This window comes from Podarcis melisellensis, assembly GCF_964234715.1.
Source record: "Podarcis melisellensis genome assembly, chromosome: 15".
NCBI lineage: Eukaryota > Metazoa > Chordata > Lepidosauria > Squamata > Lacertidae > Podarcis > Podarcis melisellensis.
This window is the reverse complement of record NC_138532.1, coordinates 1,692,828-1,714,961: the sequence shown is the minus strand read 5'-3', so window position 1 is coordinate 1,714,961 and position 22,134 is coordinate 1,692,828. Positions and strand designations below refer to the sequence as shown.

The following is a 22,134-nucleotide window of genomic DNA, read 5'->3' as shown; positions in this document are numbered from 1 at the left end:
AAGGTGTATTCTGGGCTCACCCTAACATTCCAAGTCTTTGAAACAACAGTTCTACAAAGATTCCAGTTTATTCAGTATTTAGGGCTGAATATACTGTTTCCAACAACTTTGACATAATAGTTGTGAATATTTTTGGTTTGTTCTTAAATTTTGTATTGCTTTTATTGTTCTTTTGTTGCTGCCTTCGGGTCCTTCAGTGGAAGAGTAGGATAAAACCTAATTTAATTAATAAATCTATCCAACCTTTTTTCTTCTTTTGATAGCCCAGTATAATCTCAGACTGTTTTTGTTCCAACATCAGCCTGTTCTACCCCATTCTGACAGGGTACCAGCCTTGCCGTCTGATGATCGGTGCAAATATTGGGTAAGCCCATAGCTCTTTATTACTGGAATATTTTTAAGTTTATACTCTGCCTTTATTACACCATGTTTGTGGAATTCTTATAGACATCAAAATCAGTGTTATCTGCAAACAAAAAACCTGCGGCTTTCAGTTTTCCCTGGGGGCATTTCCTACTCCTTTTCTTCTCAGCAGCTGAAGTGGGTTACTTGGGCTTCCCTTTTCCTTCAGCTAAGGAAAGATTAGAGCTGCTTGCCCTTTTGGCATTTTCTTTTCAGCTCACCAAGCATCACTAGATACAGTTTAGAACAGCCTTCCCAAGCCTGGCATCTCCTGGTGTTTTGTATTCCAACTCCCACCACCCTAGTCAACACATCCAATGATTAGGGATGGTATTCCAACACACTTGGCGGGCATCAGGTTTGGGAAGGCTATGTTAGAAGCTTCCAATTTCTACCCGATACGTTTTCCAGGAAATGCTAAATTCAAGGCATCATGCAGAAATTCTTTCTTACTTTGGCTTCACAGTGCAAGTAAAAAATCTCTTTTCTGGACCCAGGATAATAATCTGAAGCACACTGGGAAGCATGTCAAGTAGTCAGAGGTGGTGGTGATGAGGAGTTTTAATGTACTACACATAAATATATCAAATATCAAAATAATAATAATAAGTGGGGGGGACCCAACACAGACATTTTGTTAAAAACTGAAGTGTAAGCAAAACTTTCTTATCAAACCACAACTACTACTTTAAGTAGTAACTGAGGTATCAAATAAAATTGTACTGTGTGGTATATTTATGAAATTTAAAAGTAAAACTACATTCAAATAATGACTAAATATATACCCAGTGTTAGAGATAGAGCTGCAAACTGCTGTGGTTTAAAGATAATCCAATGATGCCTTTGTTTTTGCCAGCTGGGAAAATAGAGGGGGGGGGATGATGGTTTCTATTGTCATCTTTTAAGATAGCAAACAAAAGGAAAGTTTTATTATCCAGAATTCAAAGCATCACAGAAATAGTCCTTCACAGTTAAGGAAGTCTAGTGGGGTTTTTTTAAAGTGAGTTGTCTCCTCCATCTCCTCAATCACTGCCCTCCACCTGAGTCGCCATACGACATTTTGCTTATAGAACTTCTTGGTTTCAAAAAAATTCTAAAAGCATTATGTCATATGGCACAGGAACTTGTATCCCAAGGAATTTGTAAAACATAAAAAAGAAATCAGAACTAAAGCAGCTTTTTGGATTTTCAGTACCCTCAACATTATTTAATGGAAACAGAAAACCCCCAGAAATAAACAAGGTTTTCATGCAATTGAGTAGCAATATATCCATGGATATTTGGTTAAGTTTTATCACCACTGACCTCTTCAATACTAGATAAGCATACACAGCAAATGTCATTAACTAGACAAAATAGTGTATCCTGAAGCCATTTTTTATTTATATCCCAATCCATCTCATTACATATTATCAATCATCGCCAAAACTTTTTTATTCTGTTCATTGTCACAGATATATTTATCTTGCTCCTCTTTCAATAACTTGTGGTTCTCTCCATTATCATTTTATTTTCATAAGCATTCTAGTTTGGGCTGAGAGAGAGTGACAGATTATTAATTTCCCACCATTCCTCCAAAAGGATTTTGTTATAAGCAATAAAAAACAAACAAACACAAAAAATCTTAAGAATAATTCAGTACAGATGCAGACTGGGAAAAGATCACAGCTTAAAAGGCTTGTTGGAAGAGGAAGGTCTTTAGGAGGCACTGAAAAGACAACACAGACGGAACATTCCTTCAAGGCGAAGGAATCCCAAAGGGTAGATGCCACAACACTAATGGACTGATTCTAACCTTGTGCAGAACAGACCTTCTTATAAGATGGCACCGGCAAGAGGCCTTTATTTTAGAATGCAGTGATCAACTGAATATGTTCGGGGTGAATGAAACAACATTTCAGGTATCTGGTGCCAAGATGTGTAGGGCTTTATACACCAAAACCAATACCTTGAACTAACTGGTAGCCAATGCAATTCTTTCGACAGCAGGGTAGCATGTTGGTTATATCCTTGCCATTGCAATTGAGCCATTGCCTGACGGGACCAAATACACAAAGTTGTTCTGTATTTTGCAACATTTATATGTAATTTTCCAACTTCAAGCCCTAAAAGTACTGCTTGTTATTAATTTAGTCATATATAATCGCAATTCTGTCCTCATTTCGAGCTATAAATCTAGGGTCTAAGATCTGCACCAGGGTGAATGGTTAACAATGTGATGTAAAAACATTGCTATAGAAACAGTTTGGCCACAGTGACACATGCCTTAGTTATATCCAGTTAGAATTACTGAAACACACTCTACCTGGGGCTGCCTTAGAAAAGTGCTCAGAAACTTCAAGTGGCTCAAAAAACTGCAGCCAGATTGTTAGCCAGGGCTGGCTGTAGGCAGCATCCCAGTCACTCAGTACAACAGCTCCCCTGGCTACTGGTCTGCTTCCAGGAACAATTTAAAGTGCTGGTTATGACACTGACCACTTATAAATGCCATCTCCAACTCCTCAAAAAATTCCATCCATGGGGTCTCTGGAAAAAATTATATATCACTTGGGAAGACAGGCAAACTAATGTCAGTGTAGTGGAAAAAGCAAAGAACACCAGTGTTGAAGCAATGATTCTTCAACATCAACTTTGTTGGACTGCTCATGTTGTTTGGATGCCTGATTATCGCCTTCCAAAGCAACTACAGTCATACCTTGGAAGGCAAACAGAATCCATTCCGGAAGTCAGTTCAACTTCCAAAACGTTCGAAAACCAAAGCGCAGCTTCTGAGTGGCTGAAGGAAGCTCCTGGGTACAACTGCATTCTGTTCTGAACTTAAGAATGGAAAGTGAAATGCTGGAGGACAGCAAAAGAGGTTTAAAGACACTACCAAGTGTCCTTAAATAAAAATAAATCTTTAAAACTGAAGTATAAGCACAGATAATTGGGTGGGAAACACTGGCCTGTGAGTGCTCCAATTGGAGAACAGCCTCTACCAAAGGCATCATGGACTTTGAAGAAGCACAAATTCAGGACCAAAGGAAGAAAGGAGCTCAGATGAAGGCACCTCTGTCCCCACTGTGGAAGGACATGTGGATCCAGAATTGGCCTCCACAGTCACATGCGGACACACCGTTAAGACTGTGTTCATAGAAGACAATCTTACTCGGCTACAAGTGATCACCAGAGAAAAAGAAGAATACAGCGTAGGCCCAGGCTATTTGAAAGAGCTTATTTCCTCATATGATCCTGCCTGGGCTCTGAGATCTTCCAGGGAGGCCCTTCTCTCAGTCCCACCACTCTCACAGTCACACTTGGTAGGGATGCAGGAGAGGGCCTTCTCGGTGGCTGCTCCAAAGGAGGGACTTTGGAGTTCCCTCCATAGAGAAGTTTGATGGGCTCCCTCCTTGTTGTCTTTCCACTAGCAGGTAAAGACTTTCTTGTTCCAAAAGGCTTTTTGGAACTGACTGCTTTTAATGAAAGGGCTGGTAATTACCGTATGTATATGTTTTAATAGATCTGATAGATAGATAGATAGATAGATAGATAGATAGATAGATAGATAGATAGATAGATATAGATAGATAGATATAGATAGATCTAATAGATAGATGATTTTAATTTTATTAATGTTTAAATGTTTGTTAATGATTGTTCCCCTTCCCTCTGTCATAGCTATTCCTATTTTTTTCTGTAAGCCACATTGAGTCCCTGTCAGGGGAAAAGGCAGGAAATGGGCCTTTGGGCATCCCTTTTGATTTTCAATGACCCTCAGTTTGGCACCACTAACCGGTATCACAAAATGTTTCAGTTTTGCCACAATGTTCCTAGAAAGGGTGGTCTAGCACTATAGCATTCTAAATTATGAAGCAAAAGTAGAGTAGAAGTAGAGTCTAAATCTGATTTATACAGTGGTACCTCGCGTTAAGAACTTGATTCGTTCTGGAGGTCTGTTCTTAACCTGAAACTGTTCTTAATCTGAGGTACCACTTTAGCTAATGGGGCCTCCCGCTGCCGCCACGCCCCCGGAGCACGATTTCTGTTCTCATCTTGAAGCAAAGTTCTTAACCCGAGGTACTATTTCTGGGTTAGCGGAGTCTGTAACCTGAAACGTCTGTAACCTGAAGCATCTGCAACCCAAGGTACCACTGTACCTGTAAATCCCTTTGTGTTGTGCCTAGATTATACACTCAAGACCATACGTCTATTTATTGATCATTGTTAAGGCTCTTTTTGGACTGAAGACCTGTGTATATATACTTCAAATAAATCAAACAATAAAAAGATTCCAGCTCTGTGCTGAGCAGCTGGGTGACTAGATGATCTCCAATATCTCTTCTGACTATGATTCTTTGATTGGTTCTAATATCTGGGACTCCCAACCCTCTCCCAACTCAATCAAGAGCCCCTCACTGGTTATTTGAAATGACAGCAAATGGAAACTTGGTGTTATTGCTCAATCAAGTATGCTCCAAAAAAGCCATTTTTAAGCTCCATTGTAATATGGAACTATATTTTAGGTGACCAATTTGCTCACTAAAGGTCTGCTGCATTACAGAAAAAGGCCGTCAGAAAAGCTTAAAAACTAAAACTCACTAGCTAAGCAGTGGCACTTGGAATAATTTTGGTTTCAAACGTAATTGTTACAGTAGATGTCTTATAACATCAATTTATGATACAGCGTTTGCCTATAGCAGCCAAATTCCAGTGTTTTACAATTAATTACTGGAAGCCTACTATAACTGATAAAGAATCAAGCCTTTCATATTTCGATCATTAAGCTATGACCAAGCAAAACCCAATACTTTTACAAGTTTACAAAACTTACAAGTAAAACTGCTTTGAGATGTTGCAGCATGGATGGAATTTCAATCTTCTCTCATCCGCTTTTGCACAATTGCATATGAAAACCAATACCATGAGTAATCTAATTTGCAGAATATATCTCATGTTTTATAAGTGAAGGAGTTATACACAAAAGTGCCCTTTTACGGTAAAGGGTAAAGGGACCCCTGACCATTAGGTCCAGTCGTGGACGACTCTGGGGTTGTGGTGCTCAGCTCGCTTTACTGGCCGAGGGAGCTGATGTACAGCTTCCGGGTCATGTGGCCAGCAGGACTAAGCCACTTCTGGCGAACCAGTGACTATGTTTGCATGTCACTGTAAACCATAGTTAGTGCCAAGATGGCTCCTGCTTTGCTCCTCCCCTAACAGACCACAATTCCTAACTTAGTATTACAGTACATCTGAAATGAAGATCATGGTTTCTTTCCTTCTAAACAAACCATTATGCGAAGCCAGGGGTTGTTCTGGGGTTTTCAATTGTGGTTTCAGTGCAACAAACCACAATTCCCAGGTTGGATGTAATGCTTATTGCTCTATCTTGTGCTCTTGTCCACCTTGTATGTAAATGTCTCCTCATGCAATCATCTCTGATTTGCAGACAGTTGGGTCAAGGACAATGCCTGTAGAAACACATGAAAAGTCAAACGGATTAAACCCTACCCTTTCAGACAGTTTCGCTGTGCACCAATGTGGCTGGAATTCAGCACACACTAACCTAAAACCATGGCTATCATACACTGAAAACAAAAAAAAAATTCCTTCCAGTAGCACCTTAAAGACCAACTAAGTCAGTTCTTGGTATGAGCTTTCGTGTGCATGCACACTTCTTCAGATACACACGAAAATTTTTTTGTTTTGACTATGGCAGACCAACACGGCTACCTATCTGTAACTATCATACACTGAGATTGTCATAAGACAATCCATAAGGAGATGTTCTTTTCTCACCTGGAGGAGGGCAGTTATCAACTGGGGAGGAAACTCCATACTCATGGTCTATTCAGTTTTTAAGCCCCATGTTTGAAATGAATGGATGGATGGATGGATGGATGAATGAATGAATGAATGAATGAATGAATGAATGAATGAAGACAGTGGCTTTATCATCTGGCATTACTAAACTTATTTTAACTTGGCTTACATATGTTGCTAGTCCTTTGCATTTGCAAGTTTCTGCAACGGTGCTAAGGTTCCACCAAATTTTACAAATGATTTGGATGTATAAATAGATTTAGGTGTCCACAGGACTAATGGCAGGAAGGGAGAAATCAGCATTAAGTTTCTTATTGAGCTGCTTTCTTCTATTCAGTGTTCAGCAAGTCAGATATTCTTAGTGTCAAGTTTGCAAGAATTACATCAAGGTTGTAGTATCAGTTCTGTAAGAGTCAGATCCCAAAAACCTCCTCAGAGATATTCCTTCATATTTTTTAAAATAAAGACAATGGTAAAACAAGATACTGATCCTCAGCATGGAATTTTCTAAGGTCAGTGCTTGGAATGAGAAATGTGAAAAGGGGCCCAAGTAAATTGATGGGGGAAGTGTTGGTTTTCATAAAGGATAGAAATAGCATAGCTTAAAGAAGATCTAATGTTTGCAAAGTCACTTGCAAAAATTAATATATGGAGCAAATACAGTCTTGTATATTTAATAAGACGGACATTTTCAGTCCAGAAAGTGATCAAAGTCTGGATTTCTCCCCAGAACTCAAATATAAGTTTAGCAGATACAGTAAATTACCTTGCAATCATTTTGCCTTAAAAGAAATAGAGCCCCAGGCATCCAAAATTACTTCAAATAGGGTCTGCTGCCAACACTGGAAGGAAGGAGTGTGAACCAAAACACTCATCACATTGGAACTCATGATGAAGACAGAAAAAACATTAAGATGCTTCTATATCTCAAATGCTGCTTCACTCATTCCGCACTGTACACTTGTATAGTGATTTTTTTCTCACTGAATTCTGGAACTACTTAATATACTAGATCGGGTCGGCAAACTATGGTCCCCGGGCTGGATCAGGCCCAGCAGGGTTCTAAATCTGGCGTTCCGGCAATTGCCCAGGTGCTACAGAGGAGTGAGCAGCGGGGGTGCAATCGTTTTGGCTCAGGCGGCTCCATGTGGTATGCAGCCTCGCTGTGGAGTCAGGAATTACTCAAAGTCAGGAATTACTCAGGGCGGGGAGGGCCTTTCCTGGGAGGGGCTGCGGTGCCAGAGACCCCAAGTCCCTTTCCGTTGCAGGAAACATTGCAGGCACCGCCACTCTAGCTGTTGCCGTCTCAGGAAGCGGAGATGTGCGTACGGCTTCTCAGGTTGGGATCCCTTAGCTGGGAAGGGAGGCTTTACGCTGCCTATCAGAGCAGCCCCAATCGCATTCCTACTTGTGTGCAAGCAGGAGGGGGTGGGGATCTCTCTCCTGGGGCTTTTTTAAAAGCACCTTCCCATGTGTGCCTCAAGCTTCACCTGGCTGCTCTCTCACCCTCATCTACTTTTTGCAGAAGGAGCTGTGCAGTCCCATGTTGCAGCAGCTTTAAAGAAGTCCTAGTTTTTTCCTTCCTTTTTCTGAGTGTGTAAAGGTCAGGGGTGGATATGGTCAAAGGGGTCTCTGGGGGACTTGGGAGTCTGCCTCCCTTTTTGCAAGAAGGCACCTGTATTGGTGGTGGCTCAGGGCTTACCCAGCGCCAAAGTCCAGTCACACACACCTGGTGCTGCTTCTCCGGAGCTGCCACCTCTCCTTAGCCTCAGCCGTTCATTCCCCTCCCCCCAAAAATATAGTCCGGCCCCCTGCTGAAAACGTTTGCTGACCCCTGCATTAGACATATATCAGGCCACAACTGGTCACAAACTTATTGACTAAAGTTAATTATACTGCAGTCTATTTCCTTCTCCATTTTCCTTTTACAAGCAGTTAGGCCAAGAGTTGTCGACTAACCCAGACCACCAAGCGGGTAAGTGGGTGGGGATTTGAACACATCTCTGGTCCAAGTCCAAAATTCTGTCTCCCCAACACCACAAGAGACTTCTCAGCTCCAAGTTCACATCCTTAGAGCTCAATCCTGTGCATGCTAACTTTGAAGTGACCTCTATTGCATTCACTGACACTTATTTCCAAGCAGGAATGCATAGGACCAGTCTATCAGGTATTATATTCTCCTATGGTCTTACACAAAACAGTTCTCAGAGTCACATCAAAGCAATTACCGTACTTTTCCGTGTATAAGACTATGTTTTATTCTTTAAAAATCATGCTAAAAAGTGGGGGTTGTCTTATACATAAATGGTGCATAGGCTGGACGTTTGATTGGTTGCTGCCACGGCTGTCAGCGGCTATTGTGTGTGTTATTGGTTGCTGCGTCAGCGACAGACAGGAGGCGGATTTAGCAACGTGTGCGGGTGAGCGATTTTCGGCAATCCCCCCTTAAAAAAGCTCAACAACCCTGGGTAATCCCCCTCAAAAAAAGCTCAACAACTCTGGGCAATCCTCTACAAAAAAGTTCAACAACTCTGTGCCATCTCTCCCCATTTTCTTAAATTTGAGTCCCCCCAAATAGGGGCGTCTTATACATGGGGTGCCTGATAGACGGAAAAGTACGGTAGTTAGTTCTTGCCACTCTTAAGCCATCCTCTGTTTATACAAGCAAGGTGAATACAACAAGGCTCAATGGTAGTATTTCTCTTTCTCCCCACCTCTAAATTCTTTCAATGAATGTTGAAGTGAGAGCTCCAAATTCTATGGTAAGAACAAATGAACATACTCAAGATTAGTCTTGAATTTCTACTACTCACTCATCAGCAGCACAAAAAGTAAAGTGTAAAAAAGTGTAAAAAAATCTTCATAAGCATATGATAGGAAGGGGGGAAGGAGGGGAGACTGGGGATCAGAAATAAAAGTGGAATGGGGGGGTCCTTTATCTGGAATTCTGCACCTATTGGCCAACTACAGCATTACTGCAAGACCCCATCAGCTCAATAACAATCAACTATCTTTCAAAATACTGTTTACCAGAGGTGAACACCTTGTATACAATACAAGCATTCAAACTGGGACTTGAAAAACAGATAACAATAGGAGTCTTGGAATAATGAACCACAACACTTACAAGACAACATGGCAGAGATCTAGTTAACACCTGCAACAGAAGAGATCAAAGCTACACTGGCTGGTCATAACAATGATGTCCAACTTCTCCTAGTACCTGCATTGCTGAAGTTGTTTATCTTGAACAGCTAGCAGGGTGCAGCATGCACATTTAAACAAATGAGTGTATGAAAGATCTTTTCCCAATACGTGGGGTATGATAGCTGGCATCAGATTAATTAGGACAGCTAAATCTACATTGTAAAAGCCTCCCACTAATCCAACAGCTTCTCGATTAACATTTTGCCCTCCTGCTTATTAACTGTTTCCAGTATCACTGGCTATTTTAAAACAGCATGTACTGTTTCAGGCACACAAATGGGGGAGGGGGTTTAGGTGGTCACTGACCATTAAATTAAGAAGCATGCTGAAGAAAAGCTGGAAAGTTTAAAGAGTAACAGCAAAGAAAGGTTGCAGTATGCCTGTAAGCACCATAGTCAACTGGTCGTGGGGACCCGATGACCCCGCCTGAGCGCACGCACACACACCCATTCCAGCTGTTACCTGCCACACAGATTGTTTTCACATTTAGTTCCTATGTACCTATTTAACAGCTGCACAAACACCCCACAAGCACATGAAAAAGAAAAAGGTTGCTGTAAGTAGCACAGGGCTTTGAAATGCCACTGTCACACAAGGGTGTCACCACCAGCCCTCAGTCCGGTCTCCATGCAGCTCCCTAGTTCTGCATCAGCCCTTCCTGCCCCCTAATTCATGTCACAGCTCCACCTCCTTGTTCCTCCTCGCAGTGGACCACCTTGGACTCCCCAGAGGCAGGCAGTCTTTTCCCTCCAGCCAGCCCATTCCTCGGCCCCCTTGCCTGAGAGCGAAAGGACACCAGAGACCTCCCACCCCCGCATCTCTTTGCTTCGTGGCTTCGACAGATCAGCCCCATCCAGGATCCCCCACCCTGAGCTCTGTGGGGCGAGGGCCCGGCTGCCCTTCCGCCCCACCGCTATGGGGGGGGGTCTGGCAGCTGCCCCACAGCGCAGGCCGAGGGCCGCCCTTCCGCCCCCATCGCCACAGGATCCTGCAGCTCCTCCCGAGCGATTGTTGGGATTAATCCCGGCTTATTATTCCCATTCCCTCAAATGCCCCCCGGCAAAAACGGAGCGAGGAGGCGGCGAGTCCGCCCCCCCCGGAGCCCCCCCGGCCCCTCACCCTTCACGATGCGCTCCGTCGTGGACAGTTTGCCGCTCTGGGCGCGCCCGGACATGGTCCCGCCTGCCCCGTCGCGGCTCCCGGGACCTTCGTGCCTCCCCGCGGGAGGGGCCGGGACTCCGGCGGCGGCGGCGGCAACGGCAGCGGCTGAGCAGGCCCAGGCGGGCGGGCGGGCGGGCGGAGGGAGGGCGGCGCGGACGGGGGAATCCTCTCAGTGCCGCGGCGGCGGCGGCGGCGGCGGCTGTCTCCACCCGAGCCCCCCGAAGCTGCCCCTACCACGCATGCGCGCTCGCTCTCCCCCGCCCCTTCTACGGCACACAAGGCGCAAGCTGTCAAGGCCGCCGTCTCTCGGCGTCGGGCGCGCAGGCGCAGGCGACCCCCTCGCTCCTTCTGGCTCGCTCTCTCGCCCGCCCCCGCCAGCGCGCACCCAGCGCCGTTACGCATGCGCCCAGCCCCCCGGCCAGGCCCCGCCTGGGCCCGCCGCCCCCGTTCCGATTGGCCTCGCTCGCGCCTGCGCGGCGGCCGGAGCGGGTTCCTTGGGTCACGTGACGAAGCTGCGGCGCCGGGTTTCCCCTCCCTCCGGCCGCCATTTTGAAGGGAAGCAGGGTTGCTAGGAGACGCGCCGCTGGAGCCGCGAGGAAAGCCGCGCTCGGAGGGCCTGGCCCGAAGCTCCAGGCTCCTGCTCGGCCGCCCGAGGTGTGTCTGCGAGAAACCCCGAGCTTTGCTCCGAGGACGGAGACCTGCGCGTGGAACTCGGTGGGGGAGCTGCAAATGGTTGTTCTACCTTGGTTCAAGGCTGCTGAGGATGCTGGCAATCCTGTTTGATAGAGGCTCGGGGAGAGAGTTTCTGTATTACATATATAATTGCAGATATAAAGAAGCATGGGAGCCGACTCCTAGGGGTCTTCAGCCCCCCATAAAATATTTGAGGGTGCTGAGCCCCCCTTGATGTGTGTGCACCGTGTCATGTGGTCGGTTATGTGGGGCAGGAGTTACCTCCCCCCCCCCCATATTTTATTCAAGTTGATGCCCCTGTAAAGAAGCATGTTTAGTTTACAAATTACTGGTTTCTTGTGCTTTATTCATTGAATAGGCTGATGCAGCCATGGATGTGAGGTGCCCCATCCAGATCAGATTGAATCTGACTGCTACTGGTGGAGAGTGCTTCCGTATACATAACACAAAGGCACCAAATTGAGAATCAAATGCTGAGAAAACAGGATCTAGTCCACAAATGGGTGCCTGAATAAGTCTACTAAGCTGTGAAGTGGGCTGCAGTCCACCAAAGCTTATGCCGCAATAAATTCAAGTCTTTAAAGTGCCATGAGACTTCATTTCTTTTGCTGCCAGACTTAACGCTGCTGCCCCATGAAGATGCCTTTTGTGCTTGTGCTGTAACAGACTTAACAGGGCTACCCATCTGGAACATGGCTTTCCACTTATCTGCTCCTGCTGACATGTATCAGTGGTAATTCCTTGTAACCTCACAGAGGTGGCATCTGCCCAAATGGGCTCTGGCTTAGCAAAAGCTTACACCAGCAATATTACACTGTGAGCTGCCACAGACTGCTGCCATTTTCCCTACAGCAGACTAACAAGACTATCCTATTCGCCTCTGGCATGGGCCACATTGGAGGAAAAAACCCAGTATCGGTTTCATTTAACAAAATTCATTTTGTTGTTGCAGGGGGGAAACCTTCACCTTTCTATGTGCCTTATTCTGAAATTATGTTCTTGCCTGATAGGAATAGTTTATTCAAACTCCTCTTCTACCTTTTCCTTCCATTTCCGATCTGTTGTGTTTTTTGGCTTTTTAGCTTCTCAGCCTTAGGACGCAGCCTCTCTCTAAATAAAGAAATGTGAGCTGCTCTGGGAATCATAATATCTGTATGAAAAGTGAGATGGCAGATAAATTAATAAATGTAGTGGTTAAGAGCGGTAGTCTCGTAATCTGGGGAATTGGGTTCGCGTCTCCGCTCCTCCACCTGCAGCTGCTGGGTGACCTTGGGCCAGTCCCACTTCTCTGAAGTCTCTCAGCCCCACTCACCTCCCAGAGTGTTTGTTGTGGGGGAGGAAGGGAAAGGAGAATGTGGGCCGCTTTGAGACTTCTTTGGGTAGTGATAAAGCGGGATATCAAATCCAAACTCTTCTTCTTCTTCTAATAGTCATGCTGTCCTGGGCTTGATCCCTTCCCCATTCTTTTTTGTTGTGTACACACACTACATTTAAAACACATTCAAATAACATTCCCTCAAATAATTCTGGGTACTGTAGTTTGTTAATGTTGCTGGGAATTGTAAGAGTAGGTTTAAAATGTATAGTGTGTACACAGCCTTATTCTCGCTCCTTTGTTTGCCTTTGAAATAAGCCCTTTAAAAATAATTAGATTTAAACCTGAAGATAGCAGTCTCCACACTTAGTTCCCAAGGAATTATATATTGGGATGGAAAGTATGGAGTGACAGACATTTTATTTCTAACGCACATGCTTGTATGTGATACTCTGGGCCCATGTAGTGCATTTCATATATTGCAGCTAGCAAGGTTCATTCTGAGTTTTTGGCAACATCCCCAGGTAGGGCTGGAAAGGACTCCTGCCTGAATTCCTGGAAAGCCACTGCCAGTTAATGTAGACATTGCTGAGATGAATCAATACCTGGCTCCGAAATGTTCCTCCAAAACATCCCAGGTGATCTCAAGGTGTTGTGTGCCTCCAACTCCAATCAGCACCAGAGTAGCATGGCATAGGGTGGTGGTGTTTAGTCGTGTCTGACTCTTCGTGACCCCCTGGACCAGAGCACGCCAGGCACTCCAGGCTTCCACTGCCTCCCGCAGTTTGGTCAAACTCATGTTTGTAGCTTCGAGAACACTGTCCAGCCATCTTGTCCTTTGCCGTCCCCTTCTCCTTGTACCCTCAATCCTTCCCAACATCAGGGTCTTTTCCAGGGAGTCTTCTCTTCTCATGAGGTGGCCAAAGTATTGGAGCCTTGGCTTCAGGATCTGTCCTTCCAGTGACCACTCAGGGCTGATTTCCTTCAGAATGGATAGGTTTGATCTTCTTGCATTGGACTCTCCTCCAGCACCATAATTCAAAAGCATCAATTCTTTGGCAACCAGCCTTCTTTATGGTCCAGCTCTCACTTCCATACATCACTACTGGGAAAACCATAGCTTTAACTATACAGACCTTTGTCGGCAAGGTGATGTCTCTGCTTTTTAAGATGCTGTCTAGGTTTGTCATCGCTTTTCTCTCAAGAAGCAGGCGTCTTTTAATTTTGTGGCTGCTGTCACCATCTGCAGTGATCATGGAGCCCAAGAAAGTAAAATCTCTCACTGCTTCAATTTCTTCTCCGTCTATTTGCCAGGAGGTGATAGGACCTGTGGCCATGATCTTTGTTTTTTTGATGTTGAGCTTCAGACCATATTTTGTGCTCTCCTCTTTCACCCTCATTAAAAGGTTCTTTAATCCCTCCTCACTTTCTGCCATGAAGGTTGTGTCATCTGCATATCTGAGGTTGTTGATATTTCTTCCAGCAATCTTAATTCCAGCTTGGGATTCATCCAGTCCAGCCTTTCGCATGATGGATTCTGCATATAAGTTAAGCAGAGAGACAATATACACCTTGTCGTACTCCTGTCACAATTTTGAACCAATCAGTTGTTCCATATCAAGTTCTAACTGTAGCTTCTTGTCCCACATAGAGATTTCTCAGAAGACAGATGAGGTGATCAGGCACTCCCATTTCTTTAAGAACTTGCCATAGTTTGTTGTGGTCAACACAGTCAAAGGCTTTTGCGTAGTCAATGAAGCAGAAGTAGTTGTCTATCTGGAACTCTCTAGCTTTCTCCATAATCCAGCGCATGTTTGCAATTTGGTCTCTGGTTCCTCCACCCCTTTGAAATCCAGCTTGCACTTCTGGGAGTTCTCGGTCCACATACTGCTTAAGCCTGCCTTATAGAATTTTAAGCATAACTTTGCTAGCGTGTGAAATGAGTGCAATTGTGCGGTAGTTGGAGCATTCTTTGGCACTGCTCTTCTTTGGGATTGGGATGTAGACTGATCTTCTCCAATCCTCTGGCCACTGTTGAGTTTTCCAAACTTGCTGGCATATTGAGTGTAGCACCTTAACAGCATCATCTTTTAAAATTTTAAATAGTCCAGCTGGAATACCATCACTTCCACTGGCCTTGTTATTAGCAGTGCTTTCTAAGGCCCATTTGACCTCACTCTCCAGGAGTGATGGGAGTCTTCTTTATTTAGACAATTTCTGTTCTGCTTAATCTATAAAAGTGGTATACAGCAAACTGAAAGCAACAACAAATGTTACAACTATACACAACTATTAATACAAATTAATAAGTAATAAATGCTGATATAAATTCCTTCTTCTGACGTATTTCCCTTTTCCATATTACCCATCCAGCCTGGCTTCAACCCAGGGCCCAAACAAATTCACAGATATCTCTCTCTCTCTCTCTCTCTCTCACACACACACACACACACCGCCCCGAAATCTCACAACAAACTGGTTTCCTGGAACTACTGATACCACTCTAGTCTTTCCCTCTCTGAGGTGGAAGCAAGAGCATGTTTAGAGCAGGCCCCCCCATGTCCATTGTAAGAAGAGGGGCAATACCAGTACAAAAGAGCATTCCTCTTACTATCTGAAATGCTGGACAGTATCTGCTGGTTCCACTATATTGATGTAGCAGTTACCTGAAAATCTGGAAGCATCCTTAGAACAAGCAATTGGTATTCAATGTAATACTCTACCATCTGTTCAATATATAAAATACATGACACAAGTGTGCACATAAACAGCAATTCATTCTCAAAGGACATGGATTTTAAGACACAGCCATTGCTGCCATCTTTTGTTTAAACCATAGTACTACAACATAGTACTGCACACCTAGCAGTTCGAAAGCACCCCTAAGTCCAAGTAGATAAATAGGTACCGCTTTATAGTGGGAAGGTAAACGGTGTTTCCGTGTGCTGCGCTGGTGCTGGCTTCCCAGAGCAGCTTTGTCACGCTGGCCACGTGACCCGGAAGTGTCTCCGGACAGCGCTGGCCCCCGGCCTCTTAAGTGAGATGGGCGCACAACCCTAGAGTCGGACACGACTGGCCCGTACGGGCAGGGGTACCTTTACCTTACCACAACAAAAGCCAATTTCCTTATGGGCAGTAAATAGCTAATAATAAAGGCTGCAGAAATGGACTATTAAAGTTCTACCACTTTGTACACTCAGGTAATGCAAGACTGCTTGCTTCAGCACACTGGTTCCCTGTCAGTTTCTGAGCTCAGTTCAAAGCACTGGTGGTTAGGAACATTGAAAGCTGACTTACACTAGGTCTTATAAAGTAGTCCATCTAGCCTAGTATTGTCTACACTGATTGGCAGTGACTCTACAGGGTCTGAGGCAAGGGTAGTGATGTGTGGAACAATCTATTTCCGTCGCCAATGGAGGCAAAGGCTGGGAAAAGACTCAATATGGAGTCCAAATGGCCGAAATATTGGGAAATTCTGGAACAAGAAGGGGATAAATTGAAATTGCAGAGTTTTGAGAAATTAAAAGATAAAGTGAGAGACTGGCTTCATTATTATCAAATTATGGATGCTTACAAGTTGGAAAGGAAAATTGGCTTCCAGGTGGAAAAATCAAAATTGGAAACAGAATTGTTAGAACCCAAAACTAAGAATTTGTCAAAAATGTATAACTTGCTGTTGAAATGGAATACACAGGATGAAACGGTTAAATCAGCTATGATCAAGTGGGCACAAGATATTGGTCATAACATTATGTTTGCTGACTGGGAACAGTTGTGGACCACCAGTATGAAATTTACGGCATGTAATGCCTTAAAAGAAAATATTATGAAAATGATTTATAGGTGGTACATGACCCCAGTCAAGCTTGCAAAAATTTACTACTTGCCTGATAATAAATGCTGGAAATGTAAAGAGACTGAAGGTACATTCTTTCACCTTTGGTGGACATGCCGAAAGATTAAGGCTTTCTGGGAAATGATATATAATGAAATGAAAAAGGTATTTAAATATACCTTCCTGACGAAACCAGAGGCCTTTCTCCTGGGTATGGTCGGCCAATTGGTGCCAAAGAAGGATAGAACATTCTTTATGTATGCTACAACAGCAGCAAGAATACTCATCGCAAAGTATTGGAAGACACAAAATCTACCCACCTTGGAAGAATGGCAGATGAAGATGATAGACTACATGGGACTGGCAGAAATGACTGGCAGAATCCGAGACCAGGGAAGAGAGACAGCGGAAGAAGATTGGAAGAAATTTAAGGACTATCTTAGGAAACATTGCAAAATTAACGAATGTTAGAACAATGTTGGTTTAGAAATTAAGTGGTTTCCAGCTGTAATGATTAAGTAAAAAGAAAAGAAAGGCTAAAAATTAAATGAAAATCAAGGGAGAGGATTTGCTGAACTAAATAATTAGAAATTGGAATACAGAAAGGGGAGGTATGAGGTGGTCGGGGAAGTAAGTTATAAGAAAATAAGGGATTGAAATTGTACTTGGTTTTGTTTGTGTTTTGTTTGTATTATTGTTTTTTCTTTTATATAACTTTTGAAACTTCAATAAATATCTTTAAAACAACAACAACAAACAATCTATTTCCAGTTAATTGCAGTTCTGAATGTGCTCATATTTTTTTTAAAAAAAGATTTTTATTAAGATTTTCAAAAGTTATATAAAAACAAAACAAACAGTAATAAAAAACAGACAAAGAAAACAAGACAAAAGAAAAAATCCAAGTATAATTTCCTTCCTTTTTTTTCTTATACCTTACTTTCCCGACTTCCCCATACCTCCCATCTCTGTATTCCAATTTCTATTTTCTTAATTCAGCAAATCCTTTCCCTTAATTTTGTTTAGTTTTTAACCCTTCTTTTCTTACTACTTATCCAATCCGGCTGGAAACCACACAGTTTCTAGACCAACGTCATTCTCATAAGTCCATTCAGCCCTATTTCCCCATTAATATGCAGTGTTTTTTAAAAATCCATCCCCAAAAATGCATTTGTGAACTTATTTTATCTCAAAACATGCATTTTGACACATTCTTTGAGCTGAAAACTGCATTGCAAGATTTACACATTAGGAGGCACAGGTCAAAGTTTTTCCTGCATTGCTGTGGGTTGGACTAGATGACCCTTGGGATCCCTTCCAACTCGAAGATTATATGAGTCTATGAAAATCAGTTAATACTAGAATTTACAAAGACTGAATTCCTTAAGCCCCTCTAGGTAAAGGTCTTTGTTATCGGACCATTTTGACTGGAGTTTTGAAGTTTTGAGCCTGGTACATGTGATATACATGGCATCAGCTATGGTCCCTTCCACAATTCAGTACTGTAGTTGGATAATACTCCCAGCAGCAATCTGCATGCCCACCACGGTCACCATCTCCTACCTTCTGAAGCAAGTAGCAGCAGGGGAGACAGCTTTTTCCATTTGATGTCCTACTTTTGGAATACCCTCCCCAAAGAGGCTCACCTCTTCTTCAGTACCATTCAGACACCTTTTTATTCTCCCAGGCTTTTAAGATCTTATTTTGCCCCTTAAAACCACTGTAACATTTTCTGCTCTTCCTGGCTGTCTTCTGCCATTTTATTAAATGATTTTATTTTATTATTAGCCTTCCTGAGAATGTTTGTGCCAAAAATAAATAAATGTGAAATTAAAGAAACCCTTCAGGGAACTTGTTCATCACCAAATGCAACTTTCTAAATCTATTCTCTCAAGTGGGTATCTACAGGAATATTTTTCTCATTGTTCAGTAACAAAGCTGGGAAAATATTTTACATTTACAGGGACCAGAATCATCATTTTTAAGTGTCTAGGTAACAAAGCACCAATGACTTTCTTCCAGGCTTTTCCTCTGAGTAGATGTTTCGAAGCTGTGGCTGGGTGGTGACGTGGGAGCCGGTTGAAGCTAAATCCTTCGAAGACAGAGGTCCTTTGGCTGGGACGGGACGATATGGGATTGAGGGGGCAACTCCCATCTCTTGCAGGGATGCAATTAGTGCCAGCACCGTCCGTTAAGAGTTTGGGTGTAATCTTCGACACCCCCCTTTCCATGGAGGCGCAGATTGCAGCTATAACAAAGGTGGCATTTTTCCATCTCCGCCAAGCTAAGCAGTTGGAGAGCCAGTGTGGTGTAGTGGTTAAGAGCGGTAGTCTCGTAATCTGGGGAACCGGGTTCGCGTCTTGGGCTAGTCGCATTTCTTTGAAGTCTCTCAGCCCCACTCACCTCACAGAGTGTTTCTTGTGGGGGAGGAAGGGAAAGGAGAATGTGAGCCGTTTTGAGATTCCTTAAAGGGAGTGAAAGGCGGGATATCAAATCCAAACTCTTCTTCTCTTCTTCTTCTTGGCTCCTTACCTCTCTCGCACTGACCTAGCCACTGTGATCCACGCGACGGTCACCTCCAGACGGGATTATTGTAACTCGCTCTATGTGGGGCTGCCCTTGAGACTGACCCAGAAACTCCAGCGGATGTAGAATGCTGCAGCGAGACTCCTTACGGGGTCTTCGCTGCGGGATCACATTCACCCGGTGCTATACCAGCTGTACTGACTCCCGGTGGAGTACAGGATCAGGTTTAAGGTGCTGGTTTTAACCTTCATAGCCCTATACGGCCTAGGACCCTCGTACCTACAGGACCGCCTCTCCTAGTATGTCCCACAGAGAAACTTACGGTCTTCAAACAAAAACATCTTGGAGGTCCCAGGCCACAGGGAGGTTAGGCTGGCCTCAACTAGAGCCAGGGCTTTTTCGGCTGTGGCTTCGATCTGGTGGAACACTCTGTCACATGAGGCTAGGGCCCTGTGGGACTTGACATCTTTCCGCAGGGCCTGCAAGACAGAGTTGTTCCATCAGGCCTTTGGTCAGGGCGCAGCCTGACTCCCTCCTTCGGCAATCTTCGTGGAGCTCTGGCCCAATGGTTGCCATCGCAATTGGTTTGATTTGAATTAATTTTATAATGAATGATTTTAGAGTGTTGTGTTGTACTGTTGTACTGTTTTATTGTTGTTAGCCGCCCTGAGCCCGGCTTCGGCTGGGGAGGGTGGGATATAAATAATTATTATTATTATTATTATTATCTGGGGGGACGGGACACACTTCACAATATCATTACATAATATAGTTTATTTATGGAATTTACAAATAACTTTACAAGTCATGTGTCATAAGTTATGTTCTTTGTTTCCACAAACTTTCTTACAACTCCTGAGTTATTCAAATTCTGAGATGGGAAAATTATGTTAGAAAACCAAGCACATTAAAGAAACAAATACAAATTGAAGTTTGGTCAGTTTTGCTTTCTCTCCTCTCAAACCTTTCCCCTCAAAGGTCAAATTATTCTGGCATAACTTACAGACATGGTACCTTCTCTTTCCATTCTTCAAAATTACATGTACAGTAATGGCATCCACAGCCTCCTTAAGGTCCGTAGGAGTTAAGGCTGCAGTTCTACACACACTTCCCTGAGAGCAGGCCCTACTGAACTCAGGAGGACCAACTTCTGAGGATCCAGCTGCACATGATCTCACAATTACTTTCATATACTGTTCCAGCTGTCAAGAGCAGACCAACACCCCTTTGCTACAAAATGAATTTAATTAGCTCCACACAGAAAGTAGGCTAGAGGCTACAGAAACAACTGAATTAAACAGCGAAAAGCTGCTGCAAAGGGGAATCTATTATTGTTGAGATGAAGATACTGGACAGAGATACTATCCAGATTAAATACTGGACTGATCTCGGGAGGAACCTTAACATGCATACTATTGCATTTAGGGATGTCAAAACTATCTTAATGGCTAGAAAATCACCTCCCTGCTACTAGTCTGAAAAAAATTGTTGTATTTGTTCAAAGCAGTTAATTCCTGGATGAAAACCATGAAGAAAGATGTTGGAATGATCACTTCAGACCTCATAAATTTGCTGTCAAGAAAAAAATAGGGAACTGTAAAGTGGGTACTGGGCAATTCATTTCTGACTTTTTAAGGAACAAAGGGGGACCTTCATTTTGGTCTGATTTTTTTAAAAATGTACCACGGAGGGGAGGAATCCAACCCCACCAGGAGGTCTGGACGAGCGTTTCCCTGTTCACAGTGACTCACACACAGACAAGTCAAAACTAAAAAGTGATGATCAAAAAGATTTTATCCTATAACAATCATAAATATATATATAAGGTGCCTTAGAAATAATAATGTGGCAGCAATAAGGGGGAAATAGTATTATTGAATTAAATGGAACTAATGGATTGTTGAATGAAATGTTGCTAATGCCTTTTAGCAACGCAAGATGGTTCAAGACATAATGACTATTTGATCATGCAGGTATATTGTAAAGTTCTGTTCTACATCTGTTTTTTTCAAAATAACCACAAGGGTCACAGCAGAGTAGTAAACATTACTTTCTTTGTGCAGGAAACTGTAACTCATTATTATATTACGGCCAGTTGTCCTAATAAAAAAATAAATACACAATGCCTCTAAAAGCTAATGCAGCATTATGCAATAGAACTCCATGGGAAAACTCAAATTGGTGCCCCCCCTAACTATGACAATAAGCAATGCCCCAGCAAATGCTCTCCATATTGTGCTATCATGGGCCTCAACTTTTAGGCATGCTCCAAGTTTGAACAGCAATTTTAATCAATAGTTACATTTGCAGAATCACAAAAAGTACTGCAAAAACATCAAAATCCATAGTATTAAAATGTTATATAACAGAAAGAGGGAATCTACTCCTCTTCTCCAAGCTCATTGGCACAAACAACAAACCAAGAGCTATTAAGCCCTGAGAAGCAGCCTTCAAAACATGGTGGGTGTTTGAGCCCTCATCACAGCCGAGCGTTCAAAAGGCCGGGGGTGGGGAGAGAGACATCCTTAGCAGTCACTTCCCCCCTCTGCCCAATGACAGTGCAAATGATTCTGCCTGCCGGTTAGAGCTGCCAAGCCTGGTTGGCATAGTAAACCCACCCCTTACTGGAAATGCAAAAGCTATATTCTACCCATGGATCATGTCCCAATCTTGCATGACTATTGGTAATGCTTACTATCTTCTAATCAATTCGCATTCTACTTGGAAAGAGGAGGCGTTTGTTAGACCTCAGAATAGTATAAAGGTGTTTCAGTTTCTTGATTCATGGGTAAGAAGGGAGAGGTAGCCTTACAATGAGAGAAAGCATGTAAGCAAATCTAAATCTGAGCATCATATTAAGGGCTCCTGGGAAGCTTCTAATCATTTGTGCAGAAGGACATTCCTGTGGCTGCTAGGGAAGAGGAATTTGGATTTGCCACCTCAAGCACCACAATATATTGGGCCTGGTGGGTGTGGAATCCAGCCCCAATACAGCCTTTCCATAATAGGGGAACATATTGGAAGTGATCCAACTGTTTTCTGCATCTCAAACCCCTTTCAGAGGAAAAGAGAGAGGACAACATTCATTCCGTTACGCATCAAGACAGGGTGATACAGAGGCATTGCCCCAAAGGATTAAAAACTCTAGGAGTCATACCAAGGAATGGCTGTTCTCTGCTAAAGAACTAGGCTTTCC

The 22,134-nt window shown here is 43.4% G+C and overlaps 1 protein-coding gene across 4 annotated transcripts in view; it reads right to left on the bottom strand.

Annotated features, from left to right (window-relative positions):
- The window catches only part of PPP3CC (protein phosphatase 3 catalytic subunit gamma), a 78,502-nt gene extending 67,815 nt beyond the window's left edge, over window positions 1-10,687 (bottom strand). For all 4 annotated transcript variants that reach the window (XM_081890987.1, XM_081890989.1, XM_081890988.1 and 1 more), the window contains exon 1: window positions 10,528-10,687. In XM_081890987.1, coding sequence (XP_081747113.1) covers window positions 10,528-10,582 — 55 coding nt within the window. In that variant the 5' untranslated portion in view covers window positions 10,583-10,687. The remainder of the gene's footprint in view (window positions 1-10,527) is intronic.
- Between the last annotated feature and the right edge of the window lie 11,447 nt (window positions 10,688-22,134).